The following is a 23369-nucleotide window of genomic DNA, read 5'->3' as shown; positions in this document are numbered from 1 at the left end:
AATATATGAAAAGCAGCAATTCCTTATGTATTTTTCAATATATTTTAATATATGAACACAATATATTATTCGAAAATATACCGTTCATCATTTAATATATAATTTTATATATTATATATATATACATTTTATATATAATATATCATTTAGTATATTGATCATTCATACAGGGAAATATATTTTCTTTCCATAAGGGACCAAAGACGCTTTAATATAGTATGTATTTTATTAGACAGGCGAGCAGCTGTTAGGATATACATGTCAAGTGGCTAACACAGCATAATCAGAGAGAGCTTTCTCCATCATACAATATTTTTTTTAATTATTTGCATGTCATTTTGCAACAGTAATTTAGTCACCCTGTTTTTATTAATATGATATTCTAATATTGATCTAGACTAATGCAAAGTGCAACACGTCTCTCATACCAGCCACCGAGCGAACGCACAGAGTAACGTTATAGCACAACTTTCAACACACTCAAATGTATTTAGTGTGATTGTTTACCAGCATGTAGCATGTAAACCAGAGACACATTACCACACACATGCAACGACAAGAGCAGAAGCGACGACTGCAGCATCAGCAGAATAAAAGCTCTGAGACCGGTGTTTCGCAACAGGTCTCTCTCATTAGCATTCGCTCACAAGGACTCTCGGCGCGTTCTGCTTCATACCACTGTAACGTTAATAAAACTTTAATACATTCAATCATTCATGATTTCTGCCCGAGTACATCGGATTCCTTTCTGACGGCTATGAAGGTGAAGAGTCAAGACACAGTACAACTCCCATAATTCCACGCTCATTATAACGTCATCAAGCTATGCCTTTGTTTTGAATAAGCGATGCAAAACTTACATACTGTGCCTTTAAATTCAAAAGTGACTGTAAATCTATAATGCAGATTTCAAATAAATGCTGTTCTTTTGAACTTTCAATTCTTCGAAGAATCCTGGAAAAAGCAGCTTTCACAAAAATAGCAGCTGTTTTCAACATGTTCAACAAATGTTTCTTGAGCAGCAAAACAGCATAATAATTTCTGTAAATGATACTGAAAATTCAGCTTTGCCAGCACAGGAAGAGATTAGGCCTACATTTAAAAATATTTGACATGTTCTTTGTAATTATCTCTCACAATATTACTATTTTTACTGTATTATGATCAAATAACTGCAACCTTGGTGAGCAAGAGAATTTGTTAAAAAGCTGATCCCAAACTTTAACGTTAGTGTTTTAAATGGAAATGTATTGTTATGATTAACATATCATTAATGCTGTTAACATTTTGTGCCTTATTTGGTTGCATATTGTTATTTTAAATGTTTGTATACACTACGGATTACATTACAGATTTATTTTTTATTGCAATACTTCATTTTACAGACATTAAACAGGACTGAAGATAAAACTGCAAGATATTTGTTCAAATCATAGGTTCGCGTACGTTACAGAATCAGTGCGCCATCTGTCTTTAGCCGACGACGGCGTTCCGGATATGACGCAGGACGCGCACTATTTAAACTTGTTTTCAATATCACGGAAGTGCAACAGAGCCGTTTCCACACAGATTGATGTAACTATACTGCAACACCTAAGCGCTTATTCTTGTGCGTAAGTAAACACTTATTTGTCTTATTCTGATTATTTATAACCCTTTAAATCAAGCAGAACTTTCGCTATTTACCATTCGATGTAGCTGCTTTTACTTTGGAGGTCGAAGTCACGGGTCCTATTCATTTTCATTGTGTTATGGTTCGTTTTACACATATGAACAAGCTCTGTTATGTCCAGACATCATCACTCCAGACATGGCTGCGAAGGGGGCAAAGGAGACTCTCGTGAATAAACTGGGATTTAAAAGCTCGAAGTCAGTGGAGATGGAGATGGAGAAACTGAAGAGAGAGAATCAGCAGCTCAAGAAAAGTCTGGAGGACATGAAGAGAGCTGGAAGACACCACACACATTCAGACTCTGACAGAGCCAAACTACTGGAGGTGAGTTCGTTCATGCCTGCTTTATACCTGAAATCTGATAGAACTTTGTTTAAAATGACAACAACAACAACAAAATCAAGATTTTTGTCATTCTATAAATGTTTATAAATGTTCAAGACCACCTAATCCAATGTGTGTTCAGACCAAGACCGAGTTAAGACCAAGACCAGACCAGACCAGCACTCCTTAAATTCATAAAGATCCACATTACCACCTGAGAAATGACTTATTTTTAATCAATGATAATAATTAGAATAAGATGTAGTGCTAGGCGGTATACCGGTTCATACCGAATACCGGTATTTATTTTTATGATATGAATTTTGACTGACAATTCAAAGAAGAATGAGCAAAAAAGTAACTGCTTTATTCTTTCTGTGTTAAACTGATGTGTGTAATTTGTTCAGAGAGTGCTCTTAAATGTATTGCAAATATCCGCGTTTCTCCCTCGTTTTGTCAGTTTGTTGTTATATAGGTTAGATTTTTAAAATGCTTAAGGTGCCCTCAACTCAGTTTTTTTTTCTCTCCGTGGTCATATTTTAATATTCATGTGCCTGTAATGAGCTTGTTGCAGGTCTGTGTTTTCTGTTGTCTCTCCACAGCATCATTTTGTGGGGCTTTGCAAACCTGTATTAACTCTAGTGTGGAGTTTTTCTACAATATTCACTCGTCATGACAGTAAAACAAGGCATTCTAGTCAATCTACTGCAGTATTTCCTCTCTCAATTAGTAGAAAATGTGGTGAACACCCGGTCATGCACAGGGAAAAAAAAATACCGTCATATACCGTGAAACCGATATAATTTAGAAAAACACCATGATATACATTTTTGGTCATACCGCGCAGCACTAATAAGATGCTTATAGAGCTGTTACCAATCAAATGAAATCATTAATAACTTAATTAATCTTTGCACTGCAGAGGTGGTCCAGAAGACGCATCTGAATTGGTAAATTACAAATGCATAAATAATGTTGACAATTTTTTTTAACGTATTAAATGTTTGCATAAAAGCAATATCATGTTTGCAGTCATGGACAAATGTGTGAAAAACGGCTCTCATGCGATATTGCTTAATTATATCACGTTATAATATAAAAATCCAGATCTCATACAAGTACTTTGTGTGTGCAAAAATATCTTGAATTTTGTGAGCATTTGTATTCATTTTGGTGACATTTTTGACACGATCCCTCATTCTTTCCGAACCTGCACAATAAATAAATCAAATTAGAAATAAGTTATTGATTGCATCTGAAGCAGTCATTTTTACATCCAATTGCATTAATGATGTTAAAAAATAAATCAGACAATGCACCAGCAATTTATTAATATCCCAGCAGTTGTGGTCTTGAAACAAAATCCTGACACCGAGAACAAATGTAGGTAAGACAGAGTCACAGAGACAAGACCAAGACCTTCAAAAAATGGTCTTAAGACCGGTCCCGAGTACTACAACCCCAGTTTATATGTAGAGTGACGTAATATTCTTTATATTTCCTCTACCATATTTTTCAAACTCCATTGTGTCCCAGAGGATTCTGGCCCTGGAGACGCTGAGGGAGAGGAACTCGCAGCAGCTGCTGGTGAAGGAGCAGGAGATCGGTGTCCTCAGACAGCAGCTGCGCTCCGCTCACGGGGAGGTGGTGTCTTCACTGCAGAGCCAGCTGGAGCAGAAGCAACAGGAAGCCGAACAGAGAGAGAAACAGTTTCAGGCGCTCTCAAAGGAGACAGAAGACCTGAAAAACAAGTGTGGTGTGGTTTCTGAGAGGTGTAACACACTTGAGAAACAAAAGGTAGGGAAGTTGACTTTAGACCCTTCGTATGGCATTATGGCTTTCTTTCATTTTATTTTACAAGTGTAATATCATTTTATTATTATTTTTTTTAGATTAGAATTAAAAAAATGTCTCTTAATATTTAAACTACTTTCATGACTATGGTTAAAGAATAATAATATTTATTTCTTATTTAACCGTGGTCATGACCGAAAGTAGAAGCATTTTTCACTGCCTTTCAAAAGTTTGGGATCTGTAAGATTTTTAAGAAGTCTCTTCTGCTCACCAAGGCTGAATTTTTTTTATTGTAATATTGTGAAATATTATTACAATTCCAAATTGCTGTTTTCAGTTTGAAAACATTTTAAAATGTAGTTTATTTCTGTGATCAAAGCTGAATTTTCAGCATCATTACTCCAGTCTTCAGTGTCACATGATCCTTCAGAAATCATTCTAATATGATGATTTGCTGCTCGAGAAACATTTCTGATTAGTAATGTTGTTGAAAATAGTTGTGTAAAATTTTCATAATTCTTTGATGAATAAAAAAGTTCAAAAGAACAGCATTTATCTGAAATAGAAACTTTTGTAACATTGTAAATGGCTTTACAGTCAATTTAATGCATCCTTGCAAAATACAAGTATTAATTTATTTAATTGATTTCCCAAAAAAATACTGACCCTGAACTTTTTATTTTGAATAAATACTATTCATCAAAGAATCCTGAAAAACTGTTTTCAACATTAATAATCATAACTGTTTCTTGAGCAGTAAATCATCATATTAGAAGGATTTCTGAAGGATCATGTGACACTGAAGACTGGAGTAATGATGCTCAATTCACCATCACAGGAATAAATTACATTTTAAAATGTTTTCAAATAAAAGTTTTTTTTTAATTGTAATGATATTTCACAATATTACCGTTTTTTTTTTTTTTTTGTATTTTTAATCAAATAAATGCAGCCTTGGTGAGCAGAAGATACTTATTTTAAAACATTAAAAAGCTTACCCATCCCAAACATTTGAACACAAGTCTTAGGCACGTTAGTATTTTCACGCACACACACACATCATTTCTTTTATGCCAGTTATGTAGAGCATACCGCCTGTTGTCAGACTCAAATCTCACTGGATTAATACAAATAATGGCAAAAGGAATGTTTGGAAATGTAGACCGATATTTCTTATTAACACTACAGCAAAATATATAAATAACTGGCTATTTATGGTGAAAATAATAACGTGCTTAAGACTTTTGCACAGTACTGTACACACACACACACACACACACACACACACACACACACACACACACACACACACACACACACACACACACACACACACACACACACACACACACACACACACACACACACACACACACACACACACAGAGTCAGGGATTGACAGGATATATTAGTCATGATAGTAGTTCATAGAAGTGTGTAATTTCCTGTGATTTAGCATCAGGGTATTTCCAGGCAAATGAGTGCATGATGAGGTTCATACACTAGATGGCAGCATTTAATCTCAAACGACTATTTGCTTACTCAGAGAAGTCGCCTAACTAGTGCTGAAGGAGTGATGATGGTATACCACAACACAATTTTTTTTTTTTTTTGTGATGAAATAATACAAATATAATATTTGAATCTAAATAGTTTTATTGAGCCAACTCCATCATTGGTCAACTCAATCACACAGTCTTCTGTCAAGAAGAGTTCAGGAAAATCATGCGCTACCAACACTATACTAGGGTTAATGTTCGGATTAGGGGTTTGTATCAGCACAGTGATTGACAAGAATTCCAATGAAATCTTCGTAATCGGCTGCAGGGTTGCAAATATATTTGCATTACATTAACAAGTTTCAATAAGAATCTTTAATTCCGTGATCGTATCCAGATTCTTTTGAATCTCTCAGAGCTTTGTGAAAGCACACACATTGGGGTCATCCATTTGAATACATTAACACTAGAATGTTAAACGCAAATATTCTCAAACACTTTTTAAAATGAAGTCAGTGGGCCTTAATTCTGTGTCATGTCATTTCCAGTGTAAACTTCACAAATTATGCTAGCAATTCATCCTCTTAAGAGATTGTCAGCCTGTGGATTGAAGTTCCTGTTCTGATCAGTTTGACAGGTCTCAGCAGGGTATCGGTCAAAAATGTGCTCGGTTTGCACTGTGCAAGATTGATGTTGTAGTTTATAGGGGTGTAAATCTGCCATTTCATCAGCATACAATCTGACATTGGTTCTCTTAGCCAGCGTTACCATATTTGCTGATGCCTCCAAACATGCTGCGATACCATTACATTCTGATTAGATTCAGAGGCCTGTGATCGATATATGGGTATTAACTTTCACTATCAGTCCCATTTTTAACAACCAAATATAACAAGAACATTTAACCAAGCTCTATGAAAATTGCAAATGCTGTATCTCAACTGGAACGTCCACAACAACAACAAAAGTATTTTAAATGTCATCAAAATATAATGTAAGAAATCAAAAGTTGCACATGACCTCATCAAACAGCTCGGTGCCAATTTGACCTCATTTTATACTTTGACATCTTTTCACACATGACATTAATACATCATATTGTTTGTTAGTCATTTAAAGTGGTCATCGGATGCCCATTTTCCACAAGTTGGTCTGATTCTTTAGGATCTTCATGTAAAGTCTGTAACATACTTTGATTAAAATTCCTCAATGTTTGTGTAAAACCCCCTTTTTACCTCCTCAAAAACAGCTCTGTTCACAGCGACCTTATCGATGCATGTCTCTTTAAATGATAATGAGCTACTGCTCACCCCACCCCTCTCTCCCGTGGGACGTGAACATAGACCGTAACAAAATATGGACGACGTAACTTCATTGACTTCCGCTGACCATAGTTGAAGCTTTCGTAGGCCCGTACACGGCGCTGACATCTTGGGACCGAGTCTGCGCAGTGGTGATCTCGGGACCGGAGTTGCGCAGTAGAGAGCAGGAAGTAAAGGCGCGATTATCAAAAGCCCGCCCACACTCTCACAGATGCAGAACCATTTATAATGTTGGTGTGAAATAAACAGTTATGAAAATGTAGAAATGAAAGCTAAAGCTCCAATCTCCTCCCGAAAATCCCGTAAAAAGTCCGCTAGTGCCTCAGTGACAACTTCACTCAGAGAAGCCGTCAATCTCAGCTGTCAATCATGACGTCACACACCCCGTTTTTATAGCTTCACATAACTCACTAAAACTAAACTTATTTAAAAAACGAACACTTGAAATGAAATTATCGTAATAAAAACTGCCTAAAATGACAGAAACCATCTTTAGGAAACCAATTATTTGAAGTGTAATTGAATTGTTTAGTGTGTCTCGTGTCCATTCATATACATGGAGGGATGGGGTTTAGGAGCTATACTGGGACCAGCCACGGGGGGCGATCGAGGCGCGGAAGCTTCAGTTTCTGACAGGAGCACTACAGGCTTGGGCGTGAAGTGCTGCCTTGGTGGACAGTGTACAACTGGCTGAGGACCAGATATGCTAATTTGGGACAGTCCGTCCGTGGTCGTGGGCGGAGTATGAGCAATATGACATCACTAAAACGGCTTGATTATTGAGTGTTTAGGCTTTTTGAGGATTAAAAAAAAAAAAAAGGAGTGAATTAATTTGTATCATTGTAGGGTGGTTGTGTCCACACACTGCAAAGACACCATTTACATGCAAATGTTTTGTATCCGATAGCCCCTTTAAAGGAACACTCCACTATTTTTGAAAATAATAATACAATTGAAAATGGGCTCAAAAGTTCCTTGATTATTATGCAGAAATGAGAGTATAGTTCCTAGTCATATCAGTCTAGAAAACACAACTTTTCATTTTCCGTCGGTCATGGTACACGATGTAACTACAGAAGAGTCAAGTTTTAAATGGGAAAAATATCGAAACTCTTTGGTAATTTTTTTTGAACGAGATGCTAGGGCTGGGCGATATGTAAAAAATATCATATCACGATTTTTTCTGGGGATATCACGATTCACGATTTTTATCCCGATTCTTTTTCAAGTTGGTTTTTTAAGACTATTTTGCAAATTACAAAGGTACAATACAACCAAACTAATGTCCCCATTTAAAAAATATACTCTTACCATATATGTTTAAGAATATTTTAATCAAGTGAAGATTTAATGCATTTGCTATTCTGCAAAGAAAGAACATTCAACAAGACTTGCATTACAATTATTGTACCATCAAAATGAACATTTGTTTAACAAATCTATCTGTCGTCATACAGGTCATGTTTGCTTCTTTCAGTCCCCAACATTCAAGCGCGTCCTTAAGACCTTGCGCTATGAGCTCGCCTGTGTGGTCTTGTGGAAAATATGTTGTTTCTAGACACGCACTGTACAACTTCCACTCATGAATAAAGTGAATCGTCAGACTTAAATACGGCTCTGACGTACGGCTAGACCATAAATCAGCCGTTGTAGCAAAAAACTTTACGTTTTGAATTTTATTTTGAATCTTGTTGCGGCACTCTGAATAAAGCTGTGGAATGGCAGTGGAGGAGAAATATTTGCGACTGGGTATTTCATAACGTGGATCTACGACTTTGAACAGTCTTTTAAAGCCCTCATTTTCCACAGTCTTTATAGGAATCATGTCTTTGGTCAGGTAAAATGTCACGGCATCATCAGTTACGTCTTTCCAGCGCTTGCTCGTCCTCTCATACGGAGCTCCTTTCTGATATGTTTCTTTCGTTAGAGTTGTTTGTTTAAGCCTTGTCGTTTCTGGCTGCTTGGTTGTACATGGTGATGTCCTCGCGTGGGGTCCTTTTAAAATTAGACTCTGCATATTCTTTCGGGTGCTTTCTCTTGAGGTGATTAAAAAGGTTTGTTGTGTTGCTATCCGTCGGGCAAATCGTATCATTGCAACATTTGCAAATAACTGTTGTTTGAGCTGTTAGCAAAAATCCGAACCATTTCCATATTACAGAAGTTGCATTTTTTTTAGGAACCAACTCCTCCGTGTTTCCCTCCATTGTCACGGACTCCGTCACTTAATCTCACTGAATTTACGAGCAACATATATACGAGATTGTTAACCTGGCGCCGTCTATCGAACTGCTAAGGATATAACGTGTTGCGCACTATATATGGCGATACAACGATTTTTCTGAAAAAGTGGATCGTGCAGTAATTTTGATCGTCCACGATCAAATATCGTGTTCTCGCACAGCCCTACGAGATGCTAACGGTCTAATCAGATTCAATGATCTATGCTAAGCTATGCTAAAAGTGCTACCGCCAGACCCGGAGATCGGCTGAATGGATTCGAAAACGGTAAAACTCAACTGTTTAACTCTAGGGGAGTAGGAAAATGTAGCTATTTACAAAAATAGTGGAGTGTTCATTTTAAAGGTTCCGTGTGTACGTTTTACCGGCATCTCACCCCTCATTTTCGAAGCGCATAGAGAAGCTACGGTGGCCGACACAGGACAGAGATGTCAGACTGTAGAGAGGCGTTTGTCCATTTAGAGCTACTGTAGAAACATGGCGGCGCAAAATGGTGACTTCACTGTAAGGACTGTAAAGTCACTGTAAAATTATGCTGCATTATTTTCCTGTTTAACACTGTAAAGCTGCTTTGAAACGATCTACATTGTTAAAAGCGCTATATAAATAAAGTTGACTAAGGGGACCCGCGTATGTAGATAGAAATGGCTCATTCTAGTTATGTATATTATATTACATTTCTGTCAATAGATCCTCCTAAGTATTACACAGTGGACCTTTTAATGGATGCATTGATCCATATCGATGTGTCACTAGTTAAAGAATGGACCGATAACCCATAAATTGGAGGTTCAAACCCAAGAAGAGTTTATAAGTAAAGTAATTTATGGAAGATGTGAAAAGTTTAAAATCTTTTATAATTTGAGATGCATTTTTGTGACGTCTTTGTATCATTGGTCTCCCTGTCAGGTTCCATCTGGTGAGCTTGCGGTGGTGCAGGAGCAGTTGCGAGATGTGAGTTCAAATAAGACGTTCCTGCTGCTTTCTGCTAGACACATCTGTTCATCACCTCTCTGTTTTTGAGTACAGGCTCTAGAGAAGAACCATCACTGGCTTATATATGACCAGCAGCGGGAGGCCTATGTTAAGGGCGTCTTAGCCAAGACCAAGGAGTTAGAGAAACAGTTAAATGAATCAAATCAAGCTCCCCAACATCAGCACAAAGAAGCCAGTTCAGATGGTAAATACTCTCTTTAAAGACACTCAAAGTTGCCAGAATAAAATTGTGATGGTCTATATGACTCAGTATCACCATTCATTCTCTCTTCTTGTCCCACAGCCCAGTCCGGGCAGGAGGCTCAGCGTGAGCTAGAGGCCGAACGGTCCCGAGTCAGCCAGATCCAGATGGAACTTGATGATCTGAGAGGGAGGTATGAGGAGAAGAGCAGGGAAGCGGCTCAGGCCCGGGAGCAGCTTCTGGAGGAGAGGAAAGGCGACCGGCGGGCTCTGCAGGAGGAGAGGAGGTGTCATTCAGAACGAACTGCTCGACTGCAGGATGAGCTGGAGGACGAGAGGAAGAGGGTGTCCGAACTTTTGATGCAGGTACACATAAAATATTAACCTCATTTTGGGTGTTCGATCAATATGGATAATTGCCAGTGTATGGAGAGCAGGCTGGCCAAAGGTCCTTCTAATGCCAATTTAATGCATTTCTGTCATGTACGTATAATGTATATAACACAATTCTGTCATGTACATATATCATATATAACACTGCTTGTAAACAATGTCACGTAACGTCAAAGTCCCTTTAAGACAAGTCATTTCACTCGGCGGCCATCTTTTGAAACGGCTCTGGCATGCTATCTCTTTGAATGGGGAAACATCAAATTCTCCAAAACTGTTTTGCCAGATTAAATTTCATATTTGAAATCTGACAACAGATTTTTGATGATTTTACTAGTCACCTATTGGCTGTTTCATTTAGAAGGCGGGGCGTATTCGCCATATTGGGATTATCGTTGCACTTTCTCTCATTCATTAGTAATCGGAGTCTAGTAACGTTATGTTTACCTCCGAAAGCCATTCAGTGCCCAGAGCTCGCTTTGTGGCTAGAGAAATGAACACTTCAATGATTCGATATTAAATGGAATTGAATCAAATTTCAAGCTTGTGAATCAAATCGTGAAATGGATGTCAATGCCCAACTTTAGGCTGCATTTCCCAGGAGCATTTGAGACTATTGGTGCCAGTGGTTTCTACTTTCTATTTTGGCTTACAATGCTTTTGGGAAACACATCTTTGGTTGATTATATTGGTATATGTCTACTCATTTCTTTTGACAGACATATTAACTGTTTTTGCTAGATTAAAAAGAGCAATTTTTTTTCTGTTTCGAAAGGTGAACCAATTACAGAAATCCCTGATGAATCAGCAGGAGGACCATAAAATAATCGCTATATTGGAACAACAGGTATTCAGATCACCCTTCAACACTAGCTTTCATCGTAGAGCTATGAATGAAACATTCAGCTTATCGGTTCCATTCCTGGTGTTCTCACCCTCATTTGTCATTGACCGTCATACAGATCCAGTTGTCGGCCAAAGAACCTAAAAAAAAAAGAAAGAAAAACTAGATAGGAGAGACATCATTAAAGTAATCCATGTGACACCAGCGGTTTTACCTCAATTTAATGAAGCGACGCAACATATTTAACACTTTATTTACGGAAATATTGCCCGCGGTGGCAAAAAAAAATCCATATTTAAAACTTAATAAAGTCAAATGTCTAGCTTCCGACATTTTTTAATTTAACTCCGATTTTACTTCGTCTGAAAGAATGTCATAGACACCTAGGATGACTTGAGGGTGAGTAAATCATGGGCTAATTTTCATTTTTGGGTGAACTATCCCTTTAAACTAGATTATTAAAGTTTGTGTGTATTATCATCACCCTCATTTGTCAATGACCATCCGACAGATCCAGTTGTCAGCCAAAGAATCCGAAAATGAAAGACTAGACCGTCAAACTTTACAGCTCCAACTGCACAAAGTTTTGAAAGAGCTGCGGAAGGCCAGAGACCAGATTACACGCCTGGAGTCTTCTGTAAGTTCTGAAATATTCCTTGATGCGTTCCGACATGATCATTGACATTTTGATCATCATATTGTGTAATAATGTGCCTGTATTGACATTGTGCCTCAGAAACCGCAGAGAGAGTCTCGTTTCTCTGAGCCCAGCTCACGTAACAGGATGGATTTTGAAGGATTGACTATTCAAGATCGAACCACGTCTCCATCTAAAGTCCATAACACACTTGATGAGAGTATCCTGGAGTGTCCGAACTGTGGCGCTTCCTACCCCACCAGCCAGCACAGAGAGCTGCTCGCCCACCTCGACTACTGCTTCAACTGAACCTGCCTAAACTCTTCCACTCTTCATATAAGCTTCACTATTTAGAGTGATTTTCACTTGGTTTTATTGTCACCATTCCAAAGAAATCTTTCAGTATTCTATATTAACTGGTTTCATTTTTTAATTTTTTACTTTTAAAGAACAAACTAATAGTCAAATTTTTATATTCTTGAATTTGAAGAGCTTGAAGGGACTTTTCTTGTATTCATAAAAGTATTTGTTTACATGGGGCATATTTAAAAATATTTTAATTTATACATTCAAATGTTATTTTCTTAGTTCGCTTTTGGTGACCAGGTTGCTTTTTTATATGCAGTTTGCATACATGCAATAAGTAATAATCAATATTCAACAATCAGTGTTGTACCTAAAAAAATAATAATTTTTCACAGTCATTCACTGAATTGTCTTACTCTGCTTAAATAAAAGAAAAAAGACAGAAATAACCCTGTGTGTCCCTTGTATCCTCTTTTTACCTCTGAAGTGTTACTTGTCTAGGAACGACTCCAATCCGTCGGTCCTGACTTTGCAAACCAAATCTGTCTTGAATTAGACCGCATGTGTAAATCCTGCATTAAACTATTTAAAGATGGGATTAGGTGAAGGCACAGTAGCCGGAGGAGAACGAGTTTATTAACAGTTCGATTCCAGGAAGTGCCATGCATGCTTTCACTGCCAGGTGAGCAATATACACTCACCTAAAGGATTATTAGGAACACCATACTAATACTGTGTTTGACCCCCTTTCGCCTTCAGAACTGCCTTAATTCTACGTGGCATTGATTCAACAAGGTGCTGAAAGAATTCTTTAGAAATATTGGCCCATATTGATAGGATAGCATCTTACAGTTGATGGAGATTTGTTGGATGCACATCCAGGGCACGAAGCTCCCGTTCCACCACATCCCAAAGATGCTCTATTGGGTTGAGATCTGGTGACTGTGGGAGCCATTTTAGTACAGTGAACTCATTGTCATGTTCAAGAAACCAATTTGAAATGATTCGAGCTTTGTGACATGGTGCATTATCCTGCTGGAAGTAGCCATCAGAGGATGGGTACATGGTGGTCATAAAGGGATGGACATGGTCAGAAACAATGCTCAGGTAGGCCGTGGCTTTTAAACGATGCCCAATTGGCACTAAGGGGCCTAAAGTGCGCCAAGAAAACATCCTCCACACCATTACACCACCACCAGCAGCCTGCACAGTGGTAACAAGGCATGATGGATCCATGTTCTCATTCTGTTTACGCCAAATTCTGACTCTACCATCTGAATGTCTCAACAGAAATCGAGACTCATCAGACCAGGCAACATTTTTCCAGTCTTCAACTGTCCAATTTTGGTGAGCTGCAAATTGTAGCCTCTTTTTCCTATTTGTAGTGGAGATGAGTGGTACCCGGTGGGGTCTTCTGCTGTTGTAGCCCATCCGCCTCAAGGTTGTGCGTGTTGTGGCTTCACAAATGCTTTGCTGCATACCTCGGTTGTAACGAGTGGTTATTTCAGTCAAAGTTGCTCTTCTATCAGCTTGAATCAGTCGGCCCATTCTCCTCTGACCTCTAGCATCAACAAGGCATTTTCGCCCACAGGACTGCCACATACTGGATGTTTTTCCCTTTTCACACCATTCTTTGTAAACCCTAGAAATGGTTGTGCGTGAAAATCCCAGTAACTGAGCAGATTGTGAGATACTCAGACCGGCCCGTCTGGCACCAACAACCATGCCATGCTCAAAGTTGTTTAAATCACCTTTCTTTCCCATTCTGACATTCAGTTTGGAGTTCAGGAGATTGTCTTGAGCAAGACTACACCCCTAAATGCATTGAAGCAACTGCCATGTGATTGGTTGATTAGATAATTGCATTAATGAGAAATTGAACAGGTGTTCCTAATAATCCTTTAGGTGAGTGTATTTGACTAATGATAACTGGCAACAAGAAGAAATACATTTGTAGAATCCTTCTGAAAAATAATAGATCCCTGGGCATCTGTGAAGGCACTTGACATATTCAAAATATATATTTAGGCTATATACACAGGTTACTAGCCACTCAGCATTTTCACTGGCCACAGTTTTGTTGCGGTGATGATAGCTCACGAGACGATACACAATATTGGGTTCATGAGAATGAGATGACAAATTACACTGAACAAAATTATAAACGCAACACTTTTGTTTTTGCCCCCAATTCAAAGAAAAAGTCTTAGATCTATGTACACAAAAGGCCTATTTCTCTCAAATATTGTTCACAAATCTGTCTAAATCTGTGTTAGTGAGCACTTCTCCTTTGCCGAGATAATCCATCCACCTCAATGGTGTGGCATATCAAGATGCTGACTAGGCAACTCTAAAATGTGCAGTTTTACTGTATTGGATATTGGCAGGAACTGGAACACGCCGTCGTATACGCCGATCCAGAGCATATCAAACATGCTCAATGGGTGACGGTGAGTGTGCTGGCCATGCAAGAACTGGGATGTTTTCAGCTTCCAGGAATTGTGTACAGATCCTTGCAACATGGGGCTGTGCGTTATCATGCTGCAACACGAGGTGATGGTCGTGGATGAATGGCAGAACAATGGGCCTCAGGATCTCGTCACGGTATCTCTGCGCTTTCAAAATGCCATCAATAAAATGCACCTGTGTTCGTTGTCCATAACATACGCCTGCCCCATACCATAACCCCACAGCCACCATGGGCTACTCATTGACAACATTGACATCAGCAAACCACTCACCCACACGACGCCATACACGCTGTCTGCCATCTGCCCTGGACAGTGAAAACCGGGATTCATCCGTGAAGAGAACACCTCTCCAAAGTGCCAGGCGCCATCGAATGTTAGCATTTGCCCACTCAAGTCGGTTATGACGACGAACTGCAGTCAGGTCGAGACCCTGATGAGGACGACGAGCATGCAGATGAGCTTCCCTGAGACAGTTTCTGCAAAAAGTCTTTTGTTATGCAAACCGATTGTTGCAGCAGCTGTCCGGGTGGCTGGTCTCAGACGATCTTGGAGGTGAAGATGCTGGATGTGTCCTGGGCTGGTGTGGTTACACGTGGTCTGAGGTTGTGAATGTACTGCCAAACTCTCTGAATGGTAGAGAAATGAACATTCAATTCACAGGCAACAGCTCTAGTGGACATTCCTGCAGTCAGCATGCCAATAACACACTTCCTCAAAACTTGCGACATCTGTGGCATTGTGCTGTGTGATAAAAGTGCACATTTAAGAGTGGCCTTTTATTGTGGCCAGCCTAAGGCACACCTGTGCAATAATCATGCTGTCTAATCTGCACACACCTGTGAGGTGGATGGATTATCTCGGCAAAGGAGAAGTGCTCACTAACACAGATTCAGACAGATGTGTGAACAATATTTGAGAGAAATAGGCCTTTGGTGTACATAGAAAAAGTCTTAGATCTTTGATTTCAGCTCATGAAAAATGGGGGCAAAAACAAAAGTGTTGCGTTTATAATTTAGTTCAGTGTGGAAAAAGTATTTTATTCATCTGAAAGTCACAAAATGCAAAACAATGTAGCTGCGTTTTGAAATGTTTTAACTAATCTAGGGCTGTCACTAACTATTATTTTGGTAATCAGTTGGTTATTTTGACGATTAATCGAGTAATCTGATAATATTTTTTCTGTGGTAATAATTAAACTATACCTAAGTGAACAATAGCCTTCAAAATGAATTAAGATATATATGGGTGATTCTATAATTGCAGGTACATTTGGTGTTTAAAGTCATTTTTCAAATGGTTATATTTTTTATTATTTTAATCACAAGATGTTACAGCCCATAACAATATAATATTTTCTGTATTAAGTGTCTTGCTTAGTTGGAAGTCATGATTTGTCATGTATCATTGTGTAATCAAAATATTTTATTTTACTTTTCTTTTGGTAATATTTCATTTTTTGTTGTTGTTTTTAAAAGCCCTAATCAGTAATTCTCCTAATTCTACAACATTAAATCTTATAAAAATATGTGTCCATAAATCTTGTCAATACACCAGGTGTGTGTGCTCTCTCTGACAAAATATTTGAATCTAAAATGTTCTTATACCAGTTATCTTGTCAAACGTCCACAGTATCAAAAGGAAAACAGAATGCATTACTGATCACACCGTGAGTTGTTTAAAAGTCTTTTAATCATGATTTCATTAGTGCTCTTAGCATTTATGCTAGTAAGAGGAGTTTTTGGCTAAAAAGTTTAAAATCATCAAATTTGTTACCACCAAATTCTGTTACCAAGGTAGTGTAACAATGTTTCCTAATTTGTCTGTAACAGAGTTGACAAACAATGCTATAAAGCAATCTAGGTTACACTTTATTTTACGGTGTCATTGGTGCAGTGTAACTGTATATATTTAAGTACAGAGTAATATTAATTAACTACTTGTACTTACTATATATATAACTAACCCTCAAACAAGGGTTAGTTGCATGTAATTATGCATAATCTACTGTTATTACTATGGTAACTGCATGTAACATATGTAACAAGGACACTGTAAAATAAAGTGTTACCGAAATAATATTTTTTTCCCATTAAAATTTAAACAAAGGAAGTAACTTGTGTTTGGCAAACACTGAATTATTCTGAATAACTTTTTTTGAAATGCAAAATGTATCTCTAATTATAGAATCACCCATATATAATATCAATGAGGCAATTATAATTTGTTTAAATAAAGTATCAAAAGCAAATAATTATTTGGTTTTACTGAACAATACTGATATATAATACATAATATAAATATAATCAACTTATGTTACGCATTTTAACAAAATGGCAGCAGAAGGAGATTGTTTTTACAATTTACAGCACAATCAAATTCTTGTTTAATATTGGCCAAACAACATTTAATTCAAATGTAGGGGTAGAGAGAGCATTTTCTTATGGTGCCCTACGTGCTGCGCGTGATGCTCGTAATCGGAGCGGCGGCACTGATTATAACTGACAACTATGGAAAATCCCACATTCAGTATCTCAGAAAATTAGAATATTACTTAAGACCAATATAAAGAAAGGATTTTTAGAAATCTTGGCCAACTGAAAAGTATGAACATGAAAAGTATGAGCATGTACAGCACTCAATACTTAGTTGGGGCTCCTTTTGCCTGAATTTCTGCAGTAATGCAGCGTGGCATGCAGTCGATCAGTCTGTGGCACTGCTCAGGTGTTATGAGAGCACAGGTTGCTCTGATAGTGGCCTTCAGCTCTTCTGCATTGTTGGGTCTGGCCTATCGCATCTTCCTCTTCACAATACTCCATAGTTTTTCTATGGGGTTAAGGTCAGGCGAGTGTGCTGGCCAATCAAGAACAGGGATACCATGGTCCTTAAATCAGCTACTGGTTGCTTTGGTACTGTGTGCATGTGCCAAGTCCTGTTGGAAAATGAAATCTGCATCTCCATAAAGTTGGTCAGCAGCAGGAAGCATGAAGTGCTCTAAAACTTCCTGGTATACGGCTGCGTTGACCTTGGACCTCAGAAAACACAGTGGACCAACACCAGCAGATGACATGGCACCCCAAACCATCACTGACTGTGGAAACTTTACACTGGACCTCAAGCAACGTGGATTTTGTGCCTCTCCTCTCTTCCTCCAGACTCTGGGGCCCTGATTTGCAAAGGAAATGCAAAATTTACAGGCGCTGTCTGTTGTTCAAGAGTGGCTTGACACAATGTCTTGCATACGTCTGTGCGTAGTGGTTTTTGAAGCACTGACTCCAGCTGCAGTCCACTCTTTGTTAATCTCCCCCATATTTTTGAATGGGTTTTGTTTCACAATCCTCTCCAGGGTGCGGTTATCCCTATTGCTTGTACACTTTTTTCTACCACATCTTTCCTTTCCCTTCGCCTCTCTATTAATGTGCTTGGACACAGAGCTCTGTGAACAGCCAGCCTCTTTTGCAATGACCTTTTGTGTCTTGCCCTCCTTGTGTAAGGTGTCAATGGTCGTCTTTTGGACAACTGTCAAGTCAGCAATCTTCCCCATGATTGTGTAGCCTACAGAACTGAGAGACCATTTAAAGGCCTTTGCAGGTGTTTTGAGTTAATTAGCTGATTAGAGTGTGGCACCAGGTGTCTTCAATATTGAAACTTTTCACAATATTCTAATTTTCTGAGGTATTGAATTTGGGATTTTCCTTAGTTGTCAGTTATAATCATCAAAATTAAAAGAAATAAACATTTGAAATAAATCAGTCTGTGTGTAATGAATGAATATAATATACAAGTTTCACTTTTTGAATGGAATTAGTGAAATAAATCAACTTTTTGACGATATTCTAATTATATGACCAGCACCTGTGTGTGTATATATATATATATATATATATATATATATATATATATATATATACATATACAGTATATGCATGCAAATATTTCTAAATATATACATGTGTATTTATATATACATTAATTATGTATACACATATATTATGTGTATTTACGTATATAATTAACACACACATTTATTATGTATATATATATATATGCAGAGGTGGGTAGTAACGAATTACATTTACTTCGTTACATTTACTTGAGTACATTTTTTGGGTAACTTGTACTTTTAGAGTAGATTTAAAGATGGGTACTTTTACTCTTACTCAAGTAAATTTCTTGTGAAAAAACTGTACTTTTACTTAGTTACATTCGGTGGTGTTCCTCCGTTACTGTCAAATGGTAATAATTATATTATATATTTTAAAATAAGTTAATATGACTTTCGCAAGTCTCGCGATACGTTGGAGAGGCTGCTTCGCGAGAGGTTGCTACGCATCACCCGCTTATAATTAGCGCGCGTTTCGTCGGAAGATGATGGCCGAAGCAGAGGAAGATGTGTGTGAGCTACGGGAGGTAGATCACCCGTGGCCTCAAGTTCAGTCTATGATTTCACTCCAAGATGTCAAAAAGAATAGTTTCATAATGCGATGCATGTTGTGTGCACCAAAACGAACTGACATCTCTCAGCATACAAGAATTCCACCCTGAAAAGAACATGTAGCGGTAAGTGTCACAATGATGCCTATATTTGAACACTATTAACGGTCATTTGGTAACTATAGGAAATTTTCCCTTATTATAATACTATTTCACACACTGTCCGAGTGTTTTCCTCATATGCGCTCTTGTGCAAGCAATGACAAATCGTTTGAATCCTCCAAACAACACACGTCCACGAACAAACGTTCACATCTTCACATTTACATATCCTTTTCTTCACAAAATGAAACAAATTGAATAGCCTAATGTGCTAATGTGACGTCTTGCATTTATACACAAATCCAGACAGACAACTGTCTGAAGTGTAGAAAATACATACAAATAAAAACGGTATTGTATTTTATTCCTAAAGAATAGCCTATATTCTTATAAAAATATAAGAACAAAGTATGTTTTAAGAAGAGCTCTAGTTAGCCCAGCACACCATTAATTTACACTGTTTAACCATTAATCACACACACACACACACACACACACACACACACACACACACACACACACACACACACACACACACACACACACACACACACACACACACACACACACACACACACACACACACACACACACACACACACACACACACTAATATAAAACAATCTGTTTTGAATATAGGTCCACTGACTCCTTCCAGTACCTTTCAGAGATGCCCAGATTGTGTGTGTATAAATATATGTAGCCATTTTATTTTATAGTATAGTATGTTGATATAACTCTTAACAGATGTTTATACATATTGTATAGATAACATTACATAAATGTATAGAATGTTTATGAAGAGTTCAGATGCAAAAGCCTCTAAAAGACACTTCGGTCAAAAATGAGATAACGACACTAAGTGAATGCTCTCCGCATATAGTATACGTTCATCAAATACTTTCACTTCAAACCCACTAAACCCCAGCCTCAGCCCATTCAGAAGTACTGGTACTTAAAGGGATAGTTCTGTCATCATTTACTCACCCTCAAATTGTTCCAAACCTGTAAGAGTTTCTTTGTTCTGCTGAACACAAAAGATGATATTTTGGAGAATGTTTGTAACCAAGCAGATAGAGCAACCATTGACTACCATAGTAGGGAAAAAATACTATGGTAGTCAATGGTTGCTCTATCTGCTTTGTAACAAACATTCTTCAAAATATCTTCTTTTGTGTTCAGCAGAACAAATAAACTCTTACAGGTTTGGAACAACTTGAGGGTGAGTAAATGATGACAGAATTTTAATTTTTGGGTGAACTATCCTTTTAAGTACAAACCTTTACATAGAAGCCTGACAAAAAGGCCATTTTTAAAAGAAAAATGTCAGATGGACTTGAGGCTTTTGCATCTCCAGTCTTCATATATTAAACATTTGTTATAAAGTATAAATATGTTATAAAGTGTTTCAAAGAAAATTGAGGAAAATTAATCAATGGCATGGCTGGATCAGCTAAGTAAAAATATAAAACTTGATTATATTTTCTTATGCTTTTCCTCATACATATAATGTGTGCTGACACCTGCTGCTCTGTATCATGGTCCAAGTTGCACAACATTTTGGTTGGTACACAACAAAAAGCATTGATTTACCACAGTGCTGTTTGTATAGTTGGTTCATGAGTTCGAAAGAACCTTTGATAAAACTTTGGTGATAGCGGGTTTACTAGATCGATCACTGAATTCAATCATTAATTCGTACTTGTTTTGTTTTTTTCAAGTTTATTTGGAAAAAAAAAACAAGTTACACCATGCACTTATTGTGCATTAAAAATGATTACTACACATTTTCACTTTTGCCTTGTCCACAATTATTATGCATTCTCTTTTATTAAGTAATATGTTTATTTTTGGTATTTACATATCAGCTGGAACTATAAAACTTGACAGATTACATCCTCAGAAGCTCTTTTGTGCAGTGGTCTTTCAGGCAGCGGCACAGAAACCTGCACAATTAAACAAGCAAAAACACATCAGCGCGTTTAGATCTTTTGCATACTGAACAATGTCTGATCATGAATACATTGGGACACTTTTCCCAAGTCATCTCAATGACAAAAAGTGTCCCAATCACCCTGAATTCCCCCCATATAATAATAATTCATGAGGCTCAACCATCTTACCAGTGTGTGCAACGCGTCTGTATTTGCCCAGGAAGCAGACCTCCTGTTTCTTCTCTGTCACAATCTGCTGGTCTTCAGGCCTGAGGCCTTCAGGGTGTCGGGAGAATATGAAGGAATAACCATCCAGGCAGGTTCCGTCCTCATCAAGCACTCTGCAGGCGTAGTGGATGGCGTAGTTATCATAGTCGGTGTCAACGATCCAGTGGTCGTCATCTGCGAAACGGTCACAAACAGATCGTGAGCGGATGACCTTACATGCGATTTGCACTGGATAAATCGGCACTTACATCCAGACTGGAGATACGCAGCAGCTCCCCAGTATTTCAACTTGGTCTTGGCTGGGTCTTCGGTCTCTTCAAAGGTGCCAAACATGTTGGCGCACAGCTCCCAGTTGCTGAAAAGTCATTTCGACATGCAAAAATGTAATCGTTTTCATTGCGTAAGTGTAGAACATCAACATAAAACCCCAATTAGACTCACTTGAGAAGGATGACTCTGCCAATAGCGGCGGCCGTCATGCTTCCATCTTCCTCCACTTTGTAAGTGACCACAATATTATCAAGAAGGAAAAGACCAACGGGGTCTTTCTTGGCTACGGCATACCATGTTCCTTGAAACTGCAAGGTCAGTGGGAAAGCATGAGGAACGAAAGCTCCAAAACGACTTGCGGATTGAAGGAAAATACTGTCTGACTTACCCTTGTCTTGTCAAAGTCCTGTTTGACGGTGATGTTGCTCACCAGACAGTCCTGCGCCCAGCACGTGGCCAGGACACAGAGAGCTATGCAGAACCTGAGCATGGTGCTTCTGTGCTCGAGCTGTGAAAAATGAGTAGAACAGTTAGGAAAACACCAACAAATTAGCCGTCCGTCAAACGATTCCTAACGTGCGTACCTTGATCACAGTATCTGAAGTTACTTTTGCACTGCTGCAGCTGCATTTATATAGGGCCAAGATTCTGGGAGCCAATATTCATAGCCCCACCCAACGCCCAGAAATTCAGTCTCCATCCCCGTCATTGGACAAAAGGTTTTACATAACATAACATTTCAGGTCTCTGCGTTGACCTCTGCTCCCCGAGTGTGTTTTTCCTCAGGTTGCAGCTGGATTGTGCAAGAGCATGAGCTGAAGCTGGAATTCTTTAGCACATGCCAGCTTGTGTGCATTTCTACATTATGCCGGTGATTGTGTTCCCTGAAACCTGTTCAATACGGAACATTTGTTTTGTGTACATAGAACGTTTTCATTCAGGTTTACAGGTTTGTAATAGTAACCAAACTACTTATATTTTCCAGCTAATGTATGTATACTCTGTTTCTGTTCGAGGTTTTGATTCTTTTGAGACAAAATGGATAAAAATGAAAAATGTTTGGGCTTTAAAAGTAACCAGACTGTCACATGTCTGTTTTTGTTTGGACTTTCTGTTTGTATTCTGATTTGTTCATCTGCTTCTTTGTTCAGTTTCCCGCCACTCCTTTGTTACCATGGTTACCTTCATTATTAGTTAATGGACCATTTTCACAGACTGTCTCAATATCGTAAATCCTGCAGCGTTTTTTTGTATTTTCATTTTTTTTTTAAATGTATGTACATTTATAACACTAATACTTTGTATTGTGTTACTTTTGCATCAAATGACAATAAAAAAATAAGTTACCGCTGCTGTGAGGGTGTTTGTAATACAATGTCTATGGGAGTGATGGTAACGATTATTTTGTTATTTGAGCAAATGGGTACCCCCAAAAAATATTTTTCTCTCATTCTACAATAGTTAACCCAACTATGACGACTTCCGCTCTGAGAAACCCGGAAATGTGAAAAGGGTCTATTCTGTTCAGCTGTGTTTGCTCCTTACCTTGTTTGTGTCCCTATATAAGTCCTTCCTTTTCAGTCTTTCTGTCTTAGTAAGTGTGTGTTGCTCTCTGGTCATCTGTTTTATTTTGGTTTTATTATCTATCTTCGTCTGTGTCTGCCTTCCAGCAACCACCGTGACACAAACAACTTATATATATATATATGTATGTATATATATATATATATG

At 38.1% G+C, this 23369-nt stretch overlaps 2 protein-coding genes across 4 annotated transcripts; one reads left to right on the top strand and one right to left on the bottom strand.

Annotated features, from left to right (window-relative positions):
- Positions 1-1546: 1546 nt before the first annotated feature.
- On the top strand, positions 1547-12625 carry cep55l (centrosomal protein 55 like). Its single transcript, XM_079801760.1, has 9 exons — positions 1547-1613; positions 1794-1996; positions 3533-3793; positions 9759-9803; positions 9879-10029; positions 10129-10391; positions 11191-11262; positions 11771-11896; positions 11996-12625. The coding sequence occupies exons 2-9, from the start codon at positions 1811-1813 to the stop codon at positions 12203-12205; spliced, it is 1314 nt and encodes a 437-aa protein (XP_079657886.1). The 5' UTR covers positions 1547-1613; positions 1794-1810; the 3' UTR covers positions 12206-12625.
- A 7261-nt stretch (positions 12626-19886) lies between these two features.
- Positions 19887-22268, bottom strand: rbp4 (retinol binding protein 4, plasma). 3 transcript variants are annotated; one of them, XR_013818680.1, is made up of 7 exons: positions 22223-22268; positions 22027-22146; positions 21810-21946; positions 21617-21723; positions 21330-21542; positions 20493-21152; positions 19887-20188 (listed from the first exon to the last, which is right to left on the bottom strand). XR_013818680.1 is itself a non-coding variant. In XM_079846189.1 (6 exons), the coding sequence occupies exons 2-6, from the start codon at positions 22126-22128 to the stop codon at positions 21133-21135; spliced, it is 579 nt and encodes a 192-aa protein (XP_079702315.1). In that variant the 5' UTR covers positions 22129-22146; positions 22223-22268; the 3' UTR covers positions 19888-21132. The 3 variants fall into 3 exon arrangements, 1 of the variants encoding a protein (XP_079702315.1); XR_013818681.1 differs by having other exon boundaries at positions 19888-20295; positions 20355-21152; XM_079846189.1 differs by having other exon boundaries at positions 19888-21152.
- Positions 22269-23369: the final 1101 nt, after the last annotated feature.

The sequence above is a fragment of the Gobio gobio genome (genome assembly GCF_949357685.1).
Source record: "Gobio gobio genome assembly, chromosome: 20".
Lineage (NCBI taxonomy): Eukaryota > Metazoa > Chordata > Actinopteri > Cypriniformes > Gobionidae > Gobio > Gobio gobio.
This window is presented reverse-complemented; position numbering and strand designations above follow the sequence as displayed.

Excerpts from the sequence above, each read along its gene's own strand:
- rbp4 (XM_079846189.1), bottom strand. The coding sequence starts at position 22,128 with ATGCTCAGGTTCTGCATAGCTCTCTGTGTCCTGGCCACGTGCTGGGCG. Across the intron at positions 21,543-21,616 it reads TGCGTATCTCCAGTCTGGAT|ATGACGACCACTGGATCGTT; the intron begins GTAAGTGCCGAT and ends ACCGTTTCGCAG. Across the intron at positions 21,153-21,329 it reads CAGACGCGTTGCACACACTG|GTTTCTGTGCCGCTGCCTGA; the intron begins GTAAGATGGTTG and ends TTAATTGTGCAG.
- cep55l (XM_079801760.1), top strand. The coding sequence starts at position 1,811 with ATGGCTGCGAAGGGGGCAAAGGAGACTCTCGTGAATAAACTGGGATTT. Across the intron at positions 3,794-9,758 it reads ACACACTTGAGAAACAAAAG|GTTCCATCTGGTGAGCTTGC; the intron begins GTAGGGAAGTTG and ends TCTCCCTGTCAG. Across the intron at positions 9,804-9,878 it reads TGCAGGAGCAGTTGCGAGAT|GCTCTAGAGAAGAACCATCA; the intron begins GTGAGTTCAAAT and ends TTTTGAGTACAG.